The sequence below is a fragment of the Mixophyes fleayi genome, chromosome 10 (genome assembly GCF_038048845.1).
Source record: "Mixophyes fleayi isolate aMixFle1 chromosome 10, aMixFle1.hap1, whole genome shotgun sequence".
Taxonomy (NCBI): Eukaryota; Metazoa; Chordata; class Amphibia; order Anura; family Limnodynastidae; genus Mixophyes; species Mixophyes fleayi.
In genome coordinates, this window is record NC_134411.1 from 3,417,138 (window position 1) to 3,441,115 (window position 23,978).

The window sequence follows — 23,978 nt, forward strand, 5'->3', positions numbered from 1 at the left end:
CGACTAGGGTTATATTGCTACTGCCTAAGCAATTTACAACCAAAGTATAACCTGTGCAGCTCTGTGACTACTTATAACACCTCACTGGTCCATAACACCAGCCACATCGCAGATTTATCAATTCAGCTTTGTGAGAAGACACAGTAATAGGCATGAATATCCTGCAAGTAGACATGGCTGTGTTTTGGTTGCTGTGTTTTGCACTCCTTCCCGAAATCACATGCTATCTTATCTTGTGGTGTAACAGTACCTAAGACTACATATGTGCTCTTCCTTCCATGCCAAAGGTTACCCTCCATATGTTATGACCTCTGGTCATTGTGATATGTGTTATTCCTAGGACAAGTACAAGGTCCAGCACACAGGCCATTCCAGAAATTCATTCCTGAACTCCTCTACCTACTTTGCTCTTAATACATTTACATATCACTTACAGCTCCAGGCGCACCCGTCGTAGTTTACTCTGTAGATCAGCAATGTGCAGTGAGTGATTCTGCCAAGCACTGGGTTCAGAGATCAAATTTTGGGATACTGCTTGCAACCTGGCATCAAGCGGTCTGGCTTGCTGGTCACATCGGATTATAGACAATCGCTGTAAAAAGGTGACATATTATAGTGTGGAAGCCAAATCATTGGATGAAGTAAACTTAATTAATTAATATTGTTTTACCGTGCGATTGTGACTAGTACGACACGTGTAATGACGCAATCGCACTGATTAACACACACATTTACATTCGCACTTACACTTGTAAATAATACACATTTATTAAGGTTCCAATCCACATTTATTTATTAGTAAAATGTATTAGAGATTATTTATACATAGATAAATCTATAGTTAGGGTATTTATGGTTCAGGTCATCTAAAAGGTAAAGAGTTTGGTCTCATTTTAAAGCATTAACCCAGTTTCGATAGAGTAGCGATTGCATCTAGCGGTTGCAAGTTATAAGCAATACGAGATTAATACTCAAAACTACTTTGTTTGTGGGTCAACTGGTTATTCGGCGGGAAGACATGTAGACAACAGTTGGTGGAAGTTGCCCCCACTCTTTGTTGAAGATCAAATGAACTGACCAATGACCAGCAGACAAATGGAACATTGTTAACCCTGGACCAATGAAGATCTCTCTGAGTGTTATCTGTGTACATAGGGACATCATCAGTGTTTTTTTGTTAACTGAGATTGCATATAATCAAGCTCCTGGGCCATTGTAAATCCTATATCCTCCTGACTACAGACTGAAGCTGAACAATGGACCTGGGCCCAGGACGCGCTTGCAAAACTATAATGTATTCGGTTTTTAAACTTTCCTGTGTATTATAATATCTATTATGCGTCATAATGGCTTGCTGTAAATCCTGCTATATTTTGCAATTAAATCTCTTTGTGCGTTGGAACCACAATAATCACATTGAACAATGTTTATTGGTAAGCGACAAAATGAACATAACAATAGTTATATAAATAATACATTAGATTTTAGAACAACAATGGATGAAATGTATTTTGGATCACCTTAATATTTATGTGTATATATTTGTGTGACTGATAATATATAAAATAATAAATTACACCTATAAAGTTACTCCCATCCCATTTTTTTTTTTTTACTATAAATTGTGTTAGATTACTTGAATAATTGAAATAAAATTTAAACGGCTTCCCAATTGGCTTTGAGAATGCAAAATTACACTGTAAGGTTGAAAATTAGTACAATTTTTATATTGAGTATAAAAGTAAAATAATTTTTTCACTGATCAGTTATAAAAAAATATTCCTAACAATACTATGTTACCCACATATACTATAGGCTGTGTAGGGTAATCGGTCTCTAAACATACTGGGGTTCATTAGCCCTTTCTAGAAGCTGTTTTGATTTTCATATTGGGAGAGATTTAGGTATAACAATGTCTTTATTAAAATAAAAATATGTATAATTGTTAAAAAAAATGTAATAACAGTTAATGGTAAAAAAAAAAAGTATTATCAAGACCCTGTACTGAACACAAAGCACAAAGATTATTCCTGTAACATAAATGTAGGTTTTTGTCCTCACCTCCTGAGCATCATCCCTCTGTCTTAGGATGTCTCTGAGGTGAGCACTTAACATGTGGGCCAAGTCTTCCAGATCAGAGTGCGAGAGGGGAGACAACTCTAGCCCTGGCAAAGATAATATCTTCTGAGAGTCCTGGGTCATCTTCAAAGAAAGTGGAGAAAACGGTAGTGAAAAAAGAATGATGACAGCAATCGGCGGAGAGATTGAGGTATAAAAAGAAGAAGAAAAGAAGATTTGGAAAGACTGAGCAAAGTAGTAGACTAAGAAATACTTCAGTGTCACCTCTTGAATTTTCTCTGCCAGCTTAGTCTGAGAAACCAGGTTCAGATTCTGGATTCCACCTATTATTTCTTCACGACCCTCTCCCTGATGAGATACAGATGGAAGAAGTTATTAAGTGGAGGACTGTAGAAAGTGATCAAGAAACGTGTCTAATAACAATCTTGATAACTTGCATTTAAATAGTGGTTGGCGGTCTGTGGAAGAGGTTTAGGACTCACTTAAAAAAATAAATAAAGACAACTCTTGTTGAGCCCATGGTAAGCTCAGTTCAAGCTGCTGATAATTTCCCAAATTCATGATGGACGCTGCGTGTTGCGTTCATCTCTCTTAAGTTGACGGGAAACTGTCATCCTGTTTCTTGGGCATAATAAACACATAAAACCAGATTTTAGAAAAATAGTTTCAATAATTATCAATGTGTCAGTACCTGAACAGCAGCTCCCAGCATCAGTGAAATAATCTTCTCCATTTCTTGCAGTGATACATCTAGATGGGAAAGTATGAGCAGATAATTGTGTAAATATTCTGAGAAGGTCAGTATACACAGTATACACACTCCACCAAGTGGAAGCAGCAGTAAGGCTCACTCACACATCACAAAAATAACAGATCTGCACTGCACTTTTTATTTGTGCTAATACTCCTAACTGTCCACTGAGAATTGTAAAACATTGGGAATTTCACAGTGGTCCTTGGATTTACTTCCCAGTCCTGGGATTTACCCCCTGAAAATCAACGAATGCCTAGTTTTGCTGATTCATCTGAAAATGTACACGGTGGAAAGCTAGAAACATCACCTGTCATCACCTTAGTACCACTTTCATCATTCAGTTTATTTTTTCCTTTTCCTCCTCTTGAAAAAGTGCTCTGTTTAGCTTCATTTATGTCTTATATTAATCACAAGAGTGAGTGGATTTTGGGACTGTCTTTTATGACATGTCACTTTTGTATGCTCAAATCTTTTTAGGACATTGGTCAAAGCACCTTTAAATGTGTTTTTCTGCAAAAGTACATCTGGAATGTGCAAAATGTGTCCCATTGAACACATAGGACAATCGGATCTACACTATCTCAGTGGTGGTTGAAAGATCTGCTCAATGTTTCCAATGAAATGGTTCTCCTGCAATCACATGTATTAATAGGCAGTGGTTGAAGTGGGTGTGTGATTAGCTGTATGCTATGCCGTTACTTCTCCTACTGCTTTAATTGTTAAGCTAGCAAATTCCATTCACTTACATTTTCCATACCGCCACTAAATATCCACCATTTCTAACTTTCCACTTTGACCACTGCTGATAGGTGTGGTCATTATGCACAGCTTGTTGGACATACTTGGTGTATAGAGGTAATAAATTAGACTGACCTGTGACTGGGTCCTGGCATATAAGGTGCGTGTCTGGAAGTGGCATCAGGATCAACTGCTGGAGCTCATCCTAAAACAGGTAATAGAATATTACATTTATTTTATGGTCATGGACAGAATATCTACATAGGCCTGAAAGCTTATGAAACTGCATAACAGATTTCTAAACTAATGTCACTATTAATGGGTGTGGAGTAAGGCAGACATTCCATCTCCAATACACAAGTGTTGGTCTGTATAGCATCCTTCCCTTTACACTATACTCCTTGTTTTATGTGAGAGCAGGCAACTTCAGTTCAACTAACTGGGCTGTGACTTAGTGACATGTGACATATCTACACATTAATAGCATTAAAGAGGAAATAAAGTGGTTTGTTTAATGTAGTACATTGTGTTTCTCCTTATTTCAGAAATGTATAGATTAGTGGCTCTGTTATTTCAAACCAGCTTTTATTAATTATTATTTAAAACTTAATCAATTAAAACGGCGAAATAAAGGTGAAAAGTGTGCATGTGAATAAATTCAAAATGTGAAATTAAAAATAGCTGGATGCACTTTTAATTATCGTTCTTCTGCTTAGTTAAGGTTATCTTATTCAATGTCATTAGCCTGAGAATTTCACAATTACTAATGCAGATTAGTATAAGGGATTGGAAGAACATATTAAACTTGATAATCACTTATATGTGAATGATGGATTTATTTGTATTTAAAATTAGGTTCCCCCAGCTTAAATTAATATTTTGGATGTAGATTCAATTAGGAGATATCTCACTTTGTATTTGGATCACAGCTTCTGCTCATACTTTTGATACATTTGTAGCTCCTTCACTTTTTGTCTGCAAATGAATCCATTTATATCTCAATATTTAAGCTTACTTGCAGAGAGCTGTGTATCTATTTTCATTCATTTGCATAGAGTGAATTGCTGGCTGCCTATTAGATGCCCCATTCTAACTTTGAGCTATATGGGGCTGTGTTGAACTAGCCATCCAAGTGGTAAATGTATCAAGCTGAGAGTTTTCCGGTGGGTTTGAAAAACCAATCAGATTCTAGCGATCATTTATTTAGTGCATTCTACAAAAGGACAGCTAGAATCTGACTGGTTGCTATAGGCAACTTCTCCATTTTTCAAACCCGCCGGAAAACTCTCAGCTTGATACATTTACCCCCAAGTCTTTAATCAATCTGCCAGTATATTAAATTAATATACCTCCTATTGCTGTTAAAGGAACTTAGTGCAGCCAGGTAAATGAGGACGCGCGTTTTGCTGGTCAGTCTGCTTGTCAGGGCAACCTACACATTAGTAATGTCGTGTGATTGGTTCTACAAACCCATTAGGTAGCAGAGCCTGGCGGTAGGTGGAAAGCCTGGTCTAACCCTTACTGTGCTGCTGAGGTGCCAGATATTGGAATTGTCAGAGTTAACACTGAAGGGGGGAATTCAATTCCTCCCGAAGTACCGCCGCGTTATAGATTTTACCGTTATTACGGTAATATTATCCCGGCTTTCTGCTTGCAGCTCCATGAGCTGCGAGCAAAAAGCCGGCATTAGAACTACCGTAATAACGGTAATTACGCACACTATTACTGTAATAACGGTAATTACGCACACTATTACTGTAATATCGGTAATAGATTTAGCGCAGCGATACTTGGGGGGGGGGGGTTGAATTCCCTCCTGAGTGTTTAGGTAAATCGCAGGATCACAGAGCTCATAGACAAAATTTCAGGAAAACTTGGCCCAAGGTCCTGAACCCCTGACTTCCTGTTGTTATCGGCACTTACTTTATACAATTATTGACAGATGTTAGAATCTCTGTATTGTTGGCCCTCATACTTACAAGCACAACAGGACGTCATCTGTTTAATTCAGTGGTGTTAGATTTCCAATATATATTTTATTTCAGTATACTATACATTCTGATTAAGGACCACACACGTTCAAAACGTATTGCTCTTTTTGTTCCTAGTGATATCCTGCGACTGAAGCCTTCATACACTGTATAGTAAAGCATGTTATGATTGGTTTGTTTGTTGCCGAAATAGGAATTGGTATTGTGTGGTCCACAAATTGATTCTCGTTGCCCAGATACAACCTGCTTATATTACAGTTTATATAACTTACAATGACTATAGTATAGTAATAGTTTAGTAAAGAGATGTGCAAAGTGACTTCCTTCCCTCAGGTGGCTGCAAACGAAGCTTGGAGAACCAAACTCCTTACAGTCTCTCAAACTAAAGCAATGTCTACTGAATGGTCTTAGATGAGAACCCATTGCATTGCATGCAGTTGGCAGATCAGAGGCTTGGGATCAAATTGTTACCAAAATTTCCACCAAGAGCCCCAAAGGGAATGATAGGCCTTGTAACCACAGAACTAGCCACACCAGGCAGCAGCTGTTTTACAGAGGAATAAGGAAGACATTGGCAGAGAAAGGGCAGGCTGAAATGGTTCAGAAACAAAAAACAAGCTGGGGTTGAGGTAAAAAAAACAATCAGGGTCAAGAACAAACCAAGTCAGTATCAGAGGGTCAAACAGACAAATGCCACAAGTACAAAGATCAAAACAACCTGTCAGGCACCAAAGAACAATCTAAATGTCTCTAACCTACACATTACTGCAAGGAGCACAAAACAGACCTGACTATATAAAATGCACCTATATGAGTACAACTATATGAAATGCGCCTGATTGGATGCAACTATATAAAAATATAAAATGTGCCATATGGGCGTGACTATATAAAATACGCCTTTTTACATGTGACTTTATAAAATGTGCCTATATGGATGTGACTATATAAAATACACCATATGGGCGTGACTATATAAAATGTGCCTATTTACATGTAACAATATAAAAAGCGCCCATCTGGCTGTGAAGAAGGACAGCCAAGAACGTAACGCTTGAGTCAGGTGTCATAAAAGGATGAGTTAGTTATACAAAATCTATGTTCACATACATATGTTATGTTATTACCTGGTAATAAGAACGCAGTCTCATTTTCAGGCCGTGCAGATCCACATTTCCATGGTATGGGCGGGAGTCACTAATATCAAGAGACAAAATGATTCATACACAAACCCTTTTTCTAGCAAACTTTTCATACAACTCCACAGTTCCATATCTAGGACATCTAGTTATGAGGGTGTGACAGAGGTGGTTTGTAATCCACAACCCACATTGCATTTATACTTATTATACATACCATAACATATATATATATATATATATATATATATATATATATATATATATATATATGGCAAGGCTTTATCATCATTTTTGAAAGGCTTTTATATACCTATTAAATTCTAAATATAATGAATATATATATATATAGAGAGAGAGAGAGAGACATATAAACATAGTGGGCCTGATTGATTAAGGAAAGTTAAGTGAAAAAAAATAAATTGAGTAAGTAGTCTCCTGGACAAAACCATGTTACAATGCAAGGGGTGCAAATTAGTATTCTGTTTTGCACATAAGTTAAACACTGTCAGTTTTTTCATGTAGCACACAAATACTTGAGAACGTATTTGTACACTGAAATGTAAAGTTGATATTTGTGTGCTACATGAAATAACAGACAGTATTTAAATTATGTGCAAAATAGAAAACTAATTTGCACCCCTTGCGTTGTAACATGGTTTTGTCCAGGAGACTACTTACTCACTTTTTTTTACTTAACTGTCCTTAATGATTCAGGCCCAGTGATACATAGTGTTAGGAGCCTGGGGAACAGCCTTTGAGTCAGTGCTGTGTGTTTGATGTAACATTAGGTCGAACCACTAAACATTCATCATAAACATGCTTCTAATTGTCGGCAAACAAGAATGTGAAAATAATACATGTCTAGTCTATATTCGGGGCGCTAACTCACTGATTGTACATTCTCTAAGATATGTGCAGCTAATCTCTCAGTAGACTCTCTTAGAGTTTTGCTGTCTTTCAGTCTCTGTCAGGACTCTTCTCAGGCCTCCTGCCTGATATAGTGGCTTGACAGAGCCATAGAGCCCTCCTTGGCTCTTCTCTGAGTTGGTGACCTGCCACATGTAGGTCTGTACTGTGGCCCTACACATGTGTGTAACCACACCTTTTCCACCTTGGGAGTGAGTACACTACATTCCCAGGCCTGAACAGGAGTCCCATTAGTGCTACCTAGCTACAGGGCTGCTCTCAGGGGGGTAAAGAGAGTACAGCAGTGTGGAGCACAACAGCAGTATGGGATTCGACCATCACTGAGTCCAAACAGATTTAGGGGGCCTCCACAGTTAATTAAGGGACGCTGCAGGCACCATGCCTATCCAGAATCTGCTCCTGAGATGTGAGGGATGGGTAGAGGCCTTTGCGCTGAATTAAGGGCTGTGTCAGAGGGAACCCTTGTAGGCAACATCTCCGTCTCCACTCCCAAGATGTCAGGGCCATATGGCTGCCACCAATTGATCCAGTCCCAGCCCAACAGGTTCACAACTTCCCTGGAAGAGAGAGGCACCTAGCTGCCAGAAAGAGAGCTGCAACAAGGCAGAGAGGTTCTCTGCAGCATCACTGATGTCATATAAGTAATAATGTCACAACACTGTCATTAGAGAGGAGCCGAAGGGAGCCAGCGAGAAAAAGCAGAGCGGTAAGTAAACTACTGCAGGAGTTAGACAAAATCGTTGGGTAGAGGATAATTTATATATGGGGGTGAATTGAGAGATAGAAGGAGGTGGGCCCTGTCAGATTTGTACTGGGCCAGGCAATTTCTGTGGACAGCCCTGCCTGACTAAATATAGTGTGTGTGTGTGTGTGTGTGTGTGTGTGCGTATACACAGAGTATGCTACTATTAATAATAGTATTACTAGCCTATATTAACATAGAGGGCAGCATACTCTGCGCATTTATTACATATATTACATCAAAGATGTACATATGGGTTGCGTACCTTATGCTTGTGTTAAATTTACTATCCCACATTGTTACATGTATCTCTCTAGTAACCTCTAGTATTTTATTAGCAATGAGCGTTTTGATGTTGCCCGTTAGGTTTTATTTCTATATACTTTCTCCGTTAACAGAGTGTTCTTTATTGTTCATGCGAATAAAGTTATTTCCACGCATGCGCGGAGAGTGGCGGTCTCTGCGCATGCGCCAATATGGCGCGCCCGTTTGTCATAAAGCCGGGGATTTATGGATTGAATGTTCATTATTTTCTTGCTCCTGAGGAAGTCTTGTTGCACCGAGACGAAACGCGTTGAGCCACGATTTCTACCGGCGCCCTTCTCTGTACCTCATGTGAGTTACTATTGTGCTATCTTTTTAATAAATTGTGACTACATTTTTATACTATACTTTTCCTTGTCAATCTCATTCATTACCGCCATTGGACGAGGTTTTGGCAGAGGAACTGTTTGATCGTTCTGATATGAGTATGTCACTTATCATCTGAGAGATACTGCGGCCTTCTGGAATTCTGGTACGCAGATAACATATACCTTTTATATCTAGATGTGCACATATGGACATTTGTGCTATGTAACTCACTTTATCTGGGTTTACCATCTGATCCACTGTATCAATTTTTGGTGGTGGATTTTCTCACACATGGTGTAGTTTATTATATGACAATACTACACTAAATTTGTGTTTTCTGGTTTTCCTGCATTGTCGTTGCATTTGAGGGAGATCGGGAGGGACTACCTTTGAAGAGGATTCTCTATCCTACCAGCTTATCTTTGACTACATTCTCACGGTACGCAGCATATTACCTTTTCTCATTATACATCTGGGGGTAAATGTATCAAGCTGAGAGTTTTTCAGCGGGTTTGAAAAGTGGAGATGTTGCCTATAGCAATCAATCAGATTCTAGCTATCATTTTGTAGAATGTACTAAATAAATGATAGCTAGAATCTGATTGGTTTTTCAAACCCGCAGAAAAACGCTCAGCTTGATACATTTACCCCCTGATATTACTCATTGGAGCGCCCTACCTGTTTTTTGTTGCAGTAATCATCTCTATCACAGGTTCCTTGAGGCTGCCGCTCTTAATTGAGCTAAGTGTTGTTTTGGGACTTATTCTTCAGTTTGGACTTTCCTAGTGCACACACTATCCACACCAGAGATCTATTCAATGGTGTTTACGTTGCGGTAAATAGCGCCATTGTATATCTATTTTGATATATATATATATATATATATATATATATATATATATAAATGTCTAGTGGCGTGTGTTAGTCTGTCTGTGTGTGGAAAAAATAAAACCAAGCTGCAGCGCCACCTGCTGGGCGGAGTTATACCTACTAAATTCTTAGTGTGTGTGGAAAAAAAAATTCAGAAAGGGCTGAAATTTGGTATACTAAGATGTTTTTAATTTGTTAATTTAATTTGTTAATTGTTAAAAGTGTTTATAAAGATTTTAAAAAAATATATATATATTTCTTGAAGGAGAAGTGACAGTTGGGAGTGGATGGTGGTTGCTGGGGGTGACAGTGGGGAGTGGTTGGTGGTTGAGGCCTGGGCTATGGCCCAAATGCATGACAAGAACCTTTTTAACACCTTAAGTAGCTTGATTTGACTAGAATGCATGAGTATCATGCACAGGTTAACTTGTATATATATATATATATATATAAATATATATATATAAATATATATATATATATATATATATATATATATTGATAATATTGTGCGTACCAAATATTAACTTGCCAGTAGCCGTATCAAGTTGAGTCCTCACATCTATCAGGGTGTAATTCTGAATCTCAGAGTATATGCCAATATAAAAAAAATAGCGGAGACTAGTAATAATGTAGTATCTTAGTGCATCCTGTTGAACACCCAGTGATACATATCATACATATACATATGACCAATTAAACCTTGGTGAAAGAGGTCTACCAATCGTGTATATAGTTTGGGCACCAAAACGAGTAGAGAGCATGGTGTCAAATGTCTGTGCTCATTTATCACCCAATGGTGTTAAGCGTACCAGCAATCAGAATATGAGACGCTTATCTGTTACCGATCCTGATAACTGTCCTCTGGATATGAATACAACTTCCTTATATATCCTGGTTGTTGTAACAGCTAGGATATATAACAGCTAGCCTCAATGGGAATACTTTGAAATGTCTCCCATGCACTGAATATAAGTTTCTTTGTTCCCTTCCCACTATAGGTCTTGGAACATTTTAGGTGTATTGCTTGGGATTTCCTGTACTGGTTCTTGACACTTACACTTGTTTGATAAACTACAATTAATGTTACGTAAACTCACTAACTCTTTAATCATTATACCTCCCAGTCTGTTATTATTTGAAGAGAAGATAAAATATATAAAGTTATACTAATGTGACAATAGTAGTAGATCTACTTATATTTTGACACACCCAAGTAGATCCTGGATCAGACTACTGCATCAGCCATTGTCAGGGTGCCACTGGACCCCTAGCTGTCAGGAGGTGGGAGAGAAGAGAAGTCTAACGTTGTATAAATAAATTGTCCCCATACTTACTATGTACTTCATCACTAACAATTATTTACTAACTTGCACCTCTGTTATTCTGGACCAGTCCACTAAAACGTCTTTAGTCTGGAATCCTCACTAACATTTCACTGTTACCCTTTATCTCCTCATTAACACTTCTCTGTTACCATAAACCTTATTCTAACATTTTTCTCTTGACCTGAAGCTCCTCACTAACATTTATTTGTTAGTTAGGATGTCCAAGTTAACACTTTCCTTTTAACTTTAACAAACTCACTATCAATTCTTTGTATCATGGACTTCCACTCTACCACATCTATTTTACTCTGGACCTTCTCACTAAGATTCTCTATTAACCAGGACTTCCTCACTAACATGTTTCTGTTAACCTGGACTTCCTCCTTAATGCCTCAGTGTTAACCTGGATTTCCTCATTTATGCTTCTCATTTGTTCATTAATGCTTTTGACAATAGAGACCCTAAAGCCAAACGCACTTCAACGCAATATGGTTGTGTATGTGCAGGGCCGTCTCTTCCATTGGGCACGATGGGCAGTTGCCCGGGGGCCCTGCAGGCAAGGGGGGCCCGTCCGAATCCTAAAAAAAAAAAAAATATATATATATTTTTTTTAATACTTACCTTGCGGTCACATCAGCAGTGATCCGGCTCCCTCCCTGGTCCCCTCTTCCGTGCTGTGCTCGCAGTGAATGCTTGGCGTGATGTCATGCCCAGCATTCACTGCAACCACAGCACGGAAGAGGGCAGAAGAGACTCAGCGGCGCGGAAAAAAGAAGAGGATCGGACTTAAGGTAAGTTAAGGGGGCCCCTATATATATATATATATATACATATATATATATATATATATATATATATATATATATATATATATATGTAAAAAAAAAAGTGATTATATGTATAATATCTCCTCCGCTCACTCCCCTATCTCCTCCGCTCATTCTCCCCTCTCTCCCATTGCCTCAACCGGCTCCTCTTGTGCCTGGTCTGTCAACCCTCCCTTAGGATGTAAGCTCGAATGAGCAGGGCCCTCTTCCCTCCTGTCTCCATACCTGTTCTTCTGCTCCATGCTTATTGCAGCAGCCTGCCTGGAGTTTCTGAAGTACTGGTATTTTTGTTTATTGTTCTGTACTGTTTCACCCTGTATAGTCTACTGTTTGTACTGTGTACGGCGCTGCGGAAATCTTGTGGCGCCTAACAAATAAAGGATAATAATAATAATAATAATATAATCACGTTTTTTTTTACATACATATATATTTTTTTTACACACACACTATTTATATATATATATATATATATATATATATATATATATATATATATATATTTTTATTATTTATTTTTTTTAGGGGCCCGGCACACTGCATTGCCCGGGGGCCCATAAAGTTGTTAAGGTGGCCCTGTGTATGTGTACAAGGCACTTACCTGTTAAGGGTTAAAGTATTAGTAAGCTCCCTGGCATCCGCCAATAGAATCTGCAGGAGAGGTCCTCGGATTCTCTATATAAGTTTCCTCACTTGGATATTCTGCCTCCTTTGCTGCACAATATCCCTCCCTCCCTTTGCAATGTGATGTGGTGATTTTATTACATGCCTGTTACTAATGTTTTTCCCTCCTTCCTTACAGACGAGGCACAGTTGGCAGGAAAGCACTGCGGTTAGTGGCTCATACAAGGCTCTTTCGTTGATTGGCCGCAGGTAACTGCGCCCTTCAAAGTAAAAGTGGCTCTTGAACTATTTGAGCAGGGGTCCACTTGACCTGTTTTGTGTGGGCACGTCATTGTGTTCCTCTGTTCCCCAGGACCTTCTCACTAACACTTCTCTGTCACCCTGAACTCCTCAATAACATTGCTATGCTAAAATCATCATCATCAGTTACTTATATAGCGCCACCAATTCCTCAGCGCTGTACAGAGAACTTATTCACATCAGTCCCTGCTCCATTGGAGCTTACAGTCTAAATTCCCTAACACACACACAGACAGAGACAGATAGAGAGACTAGGGTCAATTTTGATAGCAGATAATTAACATACCATAATGTTTTTGGAGTGTGGGAGGAAACCAGAGCACCCGGAGGAAACCAACGCAAAAACAGGGAGAACATACAAACTCCACACAGATGTATCCCCTTACTACCATTTCTCTTTTAGGACAGTCTCAATAATCTTTTTGCTGTTAATCTAGACCCTCCTCACTATTACTTCATTGAGTGTTACTTTTAATTTTATAGCTAACACTTTTCTGTTAATCTGGATCTCCTTGTTTATAGTTCTCTGTTAACCTGGATCTTCTCACAGAAACAATGTGCTATCCTGGATTTCCACAGTTCCACTTCTCTTGTAACCTGAATCTCCTAACACTTCTTTGTTATTTACGCTCTCTCATTAACACTGTTGCTAACATGTGTCTCCTTGCTAACACTACTCTGTAAACTTGGACCTCTTCACTAACACTTTTGTGTTATCCTAATTATCTTCACTAGCACCCGGCTTTTAACCTTGAACCTAGCTAGCACTTGTGTTTTAATCTGGACTCTCACATTAACACTATTATTTTAATCTGTGCCTTTCCACTAATGCTTCTCTGCAGGGCCATCTTAACAACATTATGGGCCCCCGAGTAAAGCAGTGCACCGGGGCATACATATATATCTATATCTATATCTATATAGAGACAGAGAGACAGAGAGACAGAGAGACAGAGAGGCCTATTTATCAAAGATCTCTCTAATTTAGAGGTAAGACTTACCACTAAATTACTATGTATTATTGCAGCATCGCAGCAGATATCTCAGATATCTGCTGCTTTGCTTCTCTCATCGGTTTACTGAGCACTCCCCATAACAGTGTATGGGAAGTGCTCAGTACCGCTATGTATCAATGACTGATACTTAGTTTTCAATCATGGTAATGTACGCCATCTGAAGCTGGCGCCATCTGAAGCTGGCGTACATTACCATAATTGAAAAGTTTCACTGAAAACAGCGCTGCTCTGACGAGCAGGGCTGCACAGCGCATGTGTGGAGGGCTCTTCTAACACATAGAAGCAGTGATAGTCACTGGCACAAGCTGCATGCAGCTATTCTGGTGAACAATTACATGCTCTGCATAATATTAGCCAATTGTTGTTTTTAGCAATGAGAAATCTTACACTAGTACATTTGCTTTTTTGTTACCATGTTATTTTATAATTACTTTACTATTGTTGTAGCAGAGCTATGAAATTAATAAAATGAATGTATGACATGTCAATGGCATTTTGTCATCACTACCATTTTTTAATTTACTTAACACTTTGATCATGTGACTTACATAAAACTCATGATGTAGTGCAGGGTGCCCCCTGTTGTCAGCTGCATGTACTCTCTTAGTGGATCTTTCATTGGGGATAATGGTCCATATTCAAATCCACGATTTTGCTCAAAGTTCCGGATCTGTCAATGGAGATAAAATAAAAATGATTATTTATTATAATTATTTAGCTTATTAAGCTCCTTGCTGATTGTGGACACTGCATTAGTCTCCCCTAAGATTGCACTGGGAGCAGGACCCGAAGTAACATGGGGAGCAACTACACTGGCACCCTCCCCCAGCTGCCAGGCTCTGTAAGAGCTGATACTCAGGTAGTTATGTACATGGATCCTGGTACAGAGAGATATGTAAGGTATCATAAGTAATGCATCCTCCAAGGTGCACACCACTTTATGGTCAAATGCACAGACCCAAAAAATCCTCTGCTATCCAGGGAAGGGCTGGCAAGTTTTAGCCCAGGGATAAGACCCCACTCAGCAGCCTAATAGGAACATTTAAAGGAAATAAAATGCAGGTGGCCCAGTGACCCGGGTGCTATGCTCCTTGCACCCCAGCCCAGCCTGTCCCTGCTGCTATCACTGCGTTGTTAGATCCTTTGACCACTGTGATCACTCAGCTGTTTCGCGAAATCATAAGCAAATATTTGCGCAAGTACACCCGTTTCTAGGTGGAAGTGTATAGCTTTGCTGACCAAGATAGCAGCAGTAGGAGCTGATCGGTGTGTTCCTTGGTGAGATTTAATTTTGAGAGACAAGACAATTTAGGAAAAATTCAAGGGGTTAAAAGGGTGTATTTAGGGGGAGGGGGATTCCCTGCATGACATGAACGGGGGTGCAGAGCATTTTTCTTCCTGCAAAATAACTTTCCTTTTAAGCTTCCCAGTGGTGACACACTTTATACAGTACTGCACCTATCTAGATATAGTTTGACAATTGCAACAAAAACATTTCTAGGTACACTTCTACCAATAAAACAAAAATGATTCAAAAGCACAAAGTAAAATGTAATAAGAACCAAACAGTACTTTAGCAAATAAACATAAAAGTAGAAATGAATGTTGCCAGGTCCTAAACTGGTAATAAGCTGGATAATGAAGTTTGTATTTACTCTTTACACCATTTGTTTTTTGTTATTACTCTTTATGTATAAGAAACAGCATAATAAATAGCCCTATACATTGGACAGGGCCCTCTATACATTGAAGGTCCTGCTCACATCAGCTTACAATTTAAGAGGTGTGGGGAACGACTGATACATAAGGTAATGGAATAGCACTTGTAGCTGTTGGTAGGGAGAGGGTGTGGATACTGTAAGGCAGAAGAATTGTCAGACACCAATATTAGAGCCACCTTTGCCATTTTTTGTTCAACTACCAATGGTGTGGTATGGTCGGTGTGAGAAGAGAAGAGTGGGGTAGTTGTGTGCCCAGTCATCATGTGACATCATGCTCACTGCTGAACAGTCAGGGTATTTGTTCCCCATGTTCACAGAAGTTGTGGTGACAGCTACGGTTACCAAGGAGGCCACATGAGGCACCAGATGAGGAACATTGATGGCAACAGCAATGACATTTGAACTCATTGGGTCATCACAGCTGAACTTAGATGACATTCCAGTAGGTCATCGAAACACCCTCGCCCTCGGTGTGATGACTGACAATACTCGGCCCTGTCTGTAACCATTGCCTTCACACTTTTTGAACAGTTTTTATCTTTGAAAACTGTTTAATAAGATGATTTTTTTGTTTAAGGGAGGGTGAAGGGGCAGCGAGGTAGGTGGGGAGGAGATCAGGAGGGAGTATTACCATACAGGTGAAAGGACAACTGAGGGGGTTAAGCTAGCAGATTGGGGATTTAGGGATCAGGGCATGAGTGATAGTGGCCATTTGGCTAGATTACAAACTAAGCAAAGGTTGGTTGTGGAAACAAGTCCAAGGAGTTCAGACTAGTAGAAAAATACAAAAGTTTCTCAAAATGCTCCATCCGATACATGAGCCATACCCAATTGTGCACCCATATAATGATAGGGTATGGGGATTTTTCCATGAGGCCCCCAACTGGCACGTTTTTGCACTTACGATGTGCCTGAACAGCTTGTGGGTGTGCTTAGGGAAAACAGAGATTTTCGAGGGGGGCAATATACATTTAGGATCATGGAGAATTATCAAGTTGATGATGGTAAAGGGCCATGGAGATTACTTACTCCCATACTGACTGGATTTTGGGACAGCCTCACCAGATGTGCAAAGATCCAGGGGTGCCACAATTTCTCCAGCAGACATCTGAAGCTCCTACGGAAGATGCTGCAGAGCTCATTTTGGATGTTGTTATATTTGTGAGCTGATCCAACGTGCAGCCTGCCATCCACGTGCCACATATATTTGAAGCGTTGGGCATGTGTGCTATAAAGTCCTATCTATGGGATTATGTGTGCAATACCCTATATGGGGCTATCTGTGCAAGAGAACATCAGCACAGTCCATGGCCTGAGTAAAGTATCAAAGAATTAACTATGAATTCTGTGTGAGAATGCCATGGACCCACTGAGCTGCTACCAATTGACTTTTTTTGTGGCACGGAGTGCAATGGGCGATTGGTCCTCACGAGGAGGTGTTTGTCTTCTCAGTAAGTCACCCACAGGTTGCAGACCCTGGTTTGTCCTGCTAGGCAGCAGATAATTATGGACAGACCAATATGTATACAATGAGACACAGACGTGGCCAGGGGTAGGCCGAGGTTCAGGTTTGCAGATGGACAGTGGAGGTTGATAATAAATATTCAGACAGACAAACAGACAGCAGGCAGAAGAATAATCAGGCTCAATCCTGTTCACAAATTGTAAAAAAATACAAATACAATAATAATCATGAAATATCAAAATACCTCCGCACTGCAATGTGCACCGGGCTGTCTTTTTAAAAAGAGTCCTAGCAGTAAATAAAGTATGTATAATACTTTTCTATTTTCTCATAAGCATCCCTATAATCAGCACTATATACTCACAGATATGTCAAATCAAATATTACATTATATAAGGGTAACAAAATTATATTCTAGCACTAAATGAAAGCAGAATGAAGTCCTATGTAAAGAACTCCTTTTAAATCCCCAGGATTGCATAACACAGATCCATGATCAACCTTACACTCAGCATGAGAGGAAGACAAACCATACATTTATTTATATAGCGCCACTAATTCCGCAGCGCTATACAGAGAACTCACTCACATCAGTCCCTGCCCCATTGGAGCTTACAGTCTAAATTCCCTAACAGAGACTAGGGTCAATTTTTGATAGCAGCCAATTAACCTACCAGTAAGTTTTTGGAGTGTGGGAGGAAACCGGAGCACCTGGAGGAAACCAACGCAAACACGGGGAGTACATACAAACTCCACACAGATAAGGCCATGGTCTGGAATCAAACTCATGACCCCAGTGCTGTAAGGCACAAGTGCTAACCACTTAGACATCAAACACATGATAATAATTAGGTGAAAATAAAAAAAACAACTCTTGAAGCACCCTACTGACACTATAGCCAGAGTGCTGAGCAGACTAAGATTTGCAGCTGCACTAAAGGGATCCTTGCACATCCCCCTCTAAAAATAGGAAATTGCAGCACTTTGATATCTGTTCAGTGCTCAAAGGTTGAATAACAAATTGTTTACCGGTCATATAAATCCGGAGACAGATAATTCTTGCACAGTAGAGCTATACTGTGACTTTAGTTAAAAATAATAATTCAACTAATAAATAGGCAATGCCTTCTCCCCATATGTAGAATACAATAAATATATTTATTAGTTCCTTCATAAAAGGAGATGACAAAAATGATTAAAATGATACATGCAAGTATAATTTCAGTTGGCCACTGTCAACATTATAAATTCAGAATCTGCAAGAATATAGCTATGCAATCATATTGTTACAGTTGATGAAATAAAATTACTTCCATATATAAAAACACATGAATTGCCTAAGGTTTCAGTTTCAAGGGAAGATATTAAATTCCGCTGTACATATATTATAGTAGTCCCATTGTTTAATGTCTATTAGGAATATACCATAGTTGTGCAGATAATTGTTTGGAAAATTATTCCCTGCTATTTTGACTATTATTCAAAACAAAGAATGCAATCTCTATACACAGATTCGTTAATATAACTATTGTATATAACTAAAATTAAACTTTTCATATTATATACTGACAAATTGTTACCAACTAAATGCTCTATAGCAAGGCAAATATGGAGCAAAGCACAGTACATTCACACTTGTTAATCCATGTTTCCATTTAACTGGATGCTTTGTATGGCTGTCAGTTAGAAGTGTGGCCAGAGAAAGAGTCGAAGCAGAACAAGGGCGACCATGCCTGGTAAGGACATTAATCTGTACCATGCAGCCTGTTGCTCTGCTCCCTCCAGTCCTCCTTGTGCTGAAATCCTCTGTTACCTCTGAGATGGAGGCGTTAACTCTGCATCTGTTTTGGAGAACTAGCTGTATCAATAACATTATATAATATAGGTATAAAAAAATATATTAAGAGTGATATGGAATCTCATGATGAAAGCATACTTGCCAACTTTTCCTTGGTGGCTTCAGGGAGATCCTGGGGGAGGTGGGCGTGAAGGGGTGGGGCTTGACAAATCGCATCATGATGCAATATTTGCGTCATTAAGCCCTGCCACTTTTCTATTGCGGGGGTGAGACCCGGGAGGTTGCACAGTTCTCCCAGGAGGTCTCCCAGAAATGCAGGAGTCTCCTGGACATTCCGGGAGAGTAGGCAACTATGCATTAAACAAAAGCAGCTAATGAATCTCTAGAGACCAAAGTGTCTTTTACATTTCTGTCTCCATTGCTGAAGTCATGTTGTCTTAACCGTCAGTCTTTGATTAAATCTTGGTCTCCATGAAAATGGCCACCTCCGTAGGCATCAATACATGGACATAGGACACAATTTCTGAACTGTGTCATCATGCCACAGATGGCGAAGCCAACCACGTTTTGTACCGGGTCAGCATCAGGGAGAATGCCAGACTCTTCAGGGAGTGAGGGAGATCACCCCTATTTCATGGAGTCAGGGAGAGTTGGCAAGTATGGATGAAAGTATAATTTTACCTCTCTGTCTACAAGTACTTGCTAAGCCAAAATAAGGTTTACCTTCTACGAGTTGGGTATGAAATGTCGAGTCATAATGTCGACACTGTTAATATGGTGGCAGTCATAATGTCTACGGACCTGATTCATAAAGGAAAGCAAAAGAAAAGGATTAACTCTGCACCTTGGCAAAACCATGTTACAATGCAAAGGATGCAAATTAGTTTAATATTTTGCACATAAGTTAAATAAATACTGGCTGTTTTTTCATCTAGCACACAAATACTTGATAGCTTTATTTGTACACTGTAAATGTAAAGTTAATCTAGGACGTGCCCTACTACAACTATAAATCTGCCATCACATTTTAAATTTATATCCTCCTCCAATGCAACATGGTTTTGCCTGGGTGCAAAGTTATTCCTTTTTCTTTGATTTCAGGTCTTACGGATGCATTATGTCTGTTTTTTATTTACATTTTTTCATTGGTGCAATACAGGTCCCAGCAGGCACAGGGCGTTTGAACATGTAGACATTATGACTGTCGACCTTCTAAAAAAACTTTGTTGACATTACGGTGAAACATTTTGACTTTCAACATTTTGACTACATCCCCCCTTTGGAACTTACAAAAAATGCCATTACAACTGCCTTTCTATACAATCACTTTAATATACAACTGCAGCAAAAACATTACAATCTGTGGGCTTTAAATGCGATCATATTTTTTTTAAATCGGGTAAAATTTTATTGCGTTTTTTTCTTTTTTTAACACAAAAAAAAAAAAAAAAAAAAAAAAAAAAAAAGCCCAAAACATTAGGCTAAAACAATAGCTACAGTGATACAAGCCGTGTCAAATATTCATACACAGTAGATTCAAAATGCATCGGTATTCAGATTTTCAAATTAGGGTATAAACACATCATCCCAAAATTTCAAGATACAATAAATGCGATCATATTTAGTCAAATTTGTAAGTATTCAGTTTTCAATACACTCTCTTCAATCAGCTTCAGGACAATCGTTTTAGATGAAAATTTCCACCTAACACGAATGGATTTGGACTTTTACAGTGTAACATGCGGCCAATTCTCCGGTCTTCTCTTTCACATAATCCCTTTATATGTCCAAGAACATTTTCAATCTCATTGAGTGGTATTCTTTTACAATGCTATAGCTTGGATATGTGACATCATTAGGGACGAGGCATGACATCATTAGGGATAATGAATGATGTCATTGGTGGCATGTTCAGGTCCAGAAAGGAGAGAAAATATAAGATTGAACAAAAACAGAAGTTGCAAAAGCAGCTTTCAGTTTCCTCATAGCTTGTACAGAAAGATACCATAAAACTATGTCTTCCATAAACATTTCCGTGTGTTAGACACATTTAAGCAAAACACATTTATGAGGTTAAAGTCCCTAGCAAAAGTTCATCTTAGATATGTTTGATAGAAAAGTGTGATTTAATTATTGTGGATATATTAATGCAATGTACAGTTCAGTGAACACTAAAGAGCGTCTTGCCAATAGTTAACATCATCATTTATATAGCGCCACTAATTCACTCACATCAGTCCCTGCCCCAATGGAGCTTACAGTCTAAACCAGGCCTGTCCAACCTGCAGCCCTCCAGATGTTGTGAAACTTCAAGTTCCAGCATACCCTTCCAGCTATCAACAGGTTGTCTACTGGCAAAGCATGCTGGGGCTTGTAGTTTCGCAACACCTGGAGGGCTGCAGGTTGGACAAGCCTGGTCTAAACCCTAACACACACACACACACATATACAGACAGAGACTAGGGTCAATTTGATTGCAGCCAATTAACCTACTAGTATGCTTTTGGAGTGTGGGAGGAAACCGGAGCACCCGGAGGAAACCCACGCAAACACAGGGAGAACATACAAACTCCACACAGATAAGGCCATGGTCGGGAATTGAACTCATGACCCCAGTGCTGTGAGGCAGAAGTGCTACCACTGAGCCACCGTACTGCCCCAACATATGAACTTGATGAACTTAATGGGTTTCAAATAATAAAATGGTGCAATGTGTATATATGTCCTGTAACCAACAGCAATTAATCAGTTATTAAACAAGTGCCAGTGTCAGTTTTATGACGTCTTCGTTTATGGGGATCTGGAACCCTCTGTGGCTGAAGCCACAACTTCTGTAAGTAAACAGTAGTCATCTGTCATATAGATTTACAGAAGAGATACGAAATGGGAGGTATAAGGAGAACAATGTGCTTCTGTCTTTATACTTCATGAATCCTCTATATGAGGAAACATTATTCTCTGTGTGTATGGTTTATATCTATGAGTCTTGCATTTCTTTGGTGCAGATTGAAAGACCCAAAATCTTTATAGAGCAGTGATCGGTGACTCAATATATTTAAAAGGCTGCAAGTGTCACCCTCCGACCTTCAAAGGGGTTGCACAAGACCCTTCAAGTATGAAGAAACAGCCCCAAAATGACCTTAACATCTTCACACCATTCATCCCAAAATTCCCCCACGATACTCAGACCAACCCACATGTGTAAAAATATTTACCTGCACAGCCAGAGACTGCAGGAGTGGGAGCAGGTAGTGTAGACTATACTGCACACTATCCTCTGGTTGGATGAGTGCTCTCCCTGCAGTGTAGAGATCTGGTGACGCGGAATCCGGCTGCTCCCGTTCACTCTCATTCGCTGCTAAGTCAGAGCGTGGTAGAGCTGGATGGGCCCTGATGAAGGCTTGCTAGGCCGTATGGTGCCCACCGTTGCTGTACAATGACTGTTTTTTATCGTCAATATTATCATCCAGTATTTATAAAGCTACAACACTTTACATAATACAAATTGTAAGGTGAAGAAAGACATTACATACTAAATCAAACTTGCTGAAAGAGTGATAAGGAACCAGTTTTGATCACTTGCAGTAGAATTCATATATCACGCTATTGCAGCAATATGTTCCCACTACCCAAGAAGCAGGGTAGAATCATGCTTATCCCTGGGTGAGAAGACATCACCATTCACTTGTGACAGCATGAAGCCCAGATTAGCTGCAAACTGGCTCTTTTAAAGCATATTTGTTGCCTACACACAGCGGAGGCAGCCATATTGTGGTACTAGGCTGTATTCTCAAGAATATGGGTTGTATCCCAAATAGAACACCATATATGAATTGTGTACAAAAGGTGTTAAGAGTTAGTTTTCTGTAAAAGACAGCTCCACCCAAACCGGCATGTCTGCCATGGTACAGTGAACCTCTCCTTGTTCATGTGGTTTTTACCATACAGGCAAAGTGTTGACCATCAAGCCAGCAGATCACCTCCGGACTGCAAAAAAACCTATTGAATCGTTGGTCTGTATTCATGTTTAAATTATGGAAATAGACTAACTCCTCCAATTGCAGCCACCGATTAGAATACTTGCGTGTTGTATTTAGCAGTAACTATATGTCCATTAGTGGAAGGAACATTCATTGCATTATAGTTTAGCTCTGCTCCTGCCAAGTAAAGAAGTACCGAGAGAAAACAAACACAGTAGGAAGTCATGTGCGTTGCTCAGACCCACACTAGCAGAAACACAAGCAGCCAAAATCAGGGATAGGTGAGGAAGGCAGCAGGCAGCATATCATAACATTTATGTATAGTCTCATTCTATAAATGCAGTTGTATTAGTGAATTGACAAACTCACAAGCTGACACAAGTGCTGGATATGCTGTGGAGTCACCACTATTGAGTTATATATTGTACTGTGTCTGGATATGCTGAACAAAACTAATCCTTCAACCCTTTTTTGCACACAACTGACTATGCATAGGAACAGATGGATAGCCTTTAACATTCCTTTATACCTATGGAAAAAGACATCATGCAGACAGTAAAGTACTCACGCCTACAGCATATGTAGGGTCACAGCTCTATATCCTGTGACACACTCACTGAGTCATAGCTTCTATATTTTAAAATAGAAATTGAATATTATAATATGCAGCCCAGACAGGTTTACTCCTAACAGAATTATATAGATAAGACAGTTTACAAATTGTTTTCCTTACCCATGTGATCAATGCTCCATCCATCAGGTGTTCGATGGTTCGCACCTCACAGCTATCCATGGCTTGTATATTATGGTGCTGGCAATAAAATGTGCCCAGTCTCTGCCACTACTACTCCCTCACTAGGTCAGACATCCCATGCACACTTCTTTCAATCCGCCTGCTGTTTCCCCTCTCGTTCTGCTCTCCCTTCTGAACACTCCTTTTACCATGTAACTCTCTGTGGTTTCTTCATATACATCAGTTCCTCTATCATTGCCTTGTAACCTCCCTTTTCTTACCACACAGGCAGTATGATGCAGGAAGCCCC

At 39.4% G+C, this 23,978-nt stretch overlaps 1 protein-coding gene across 2 annotated transcripts in view; it reads right to left on the reverse strand.

Moving 5' to 3' along the window:
* Positions 1 to 23,901, reverse strand: part of LOC142103576 (uncharacterized) — a 39,245-nt gene extending 15,344 nt beyond the window's left edge. For both annotated transcript variants that reach the window (XM_075187649.1, XM_075187648.1), the window contains exons 1-8: positions 23,669 to 23,901; positions 14,520 to 14,641; positions 6,690 to 6,759; positions 3,707 to 3,776; positions 2,771 to 2,829; positions 2,344 to 2,427; positions 2,062 to 2,202; positions 435 to 592 (exon numbers count right to left, since the gene is read on the reverse strand). In XM_075187649.1, the coding sequence (XP_075043750.1) occupies positions 435 to 592; positions 2,062 to 2,202; positions 2,344 to 2,427; positions 2,771 to 2,829; positions 3,707 to 3,776; positions 6,690 to 6,759; positions 14,520 to 14,641; positions 23,669 to 23,728 (764 nt within the window). In that variant the 5' untranslated portion in view covers positions 23,729 to 23,901. The remainder of the gene's footprint in view (positions 1 to 434; positions 593 to 2,061; positions 2,203 to 2,343; positions 2,428 to 2,770; positions 2,830 to 3,706; positions 3,777 to 6,689; positions 6,760 to 14,519; positions 14,642 to 23,668) is intronic.
* Positions 23,902 to 23,978: the final 77 nt, after the last annotated feature.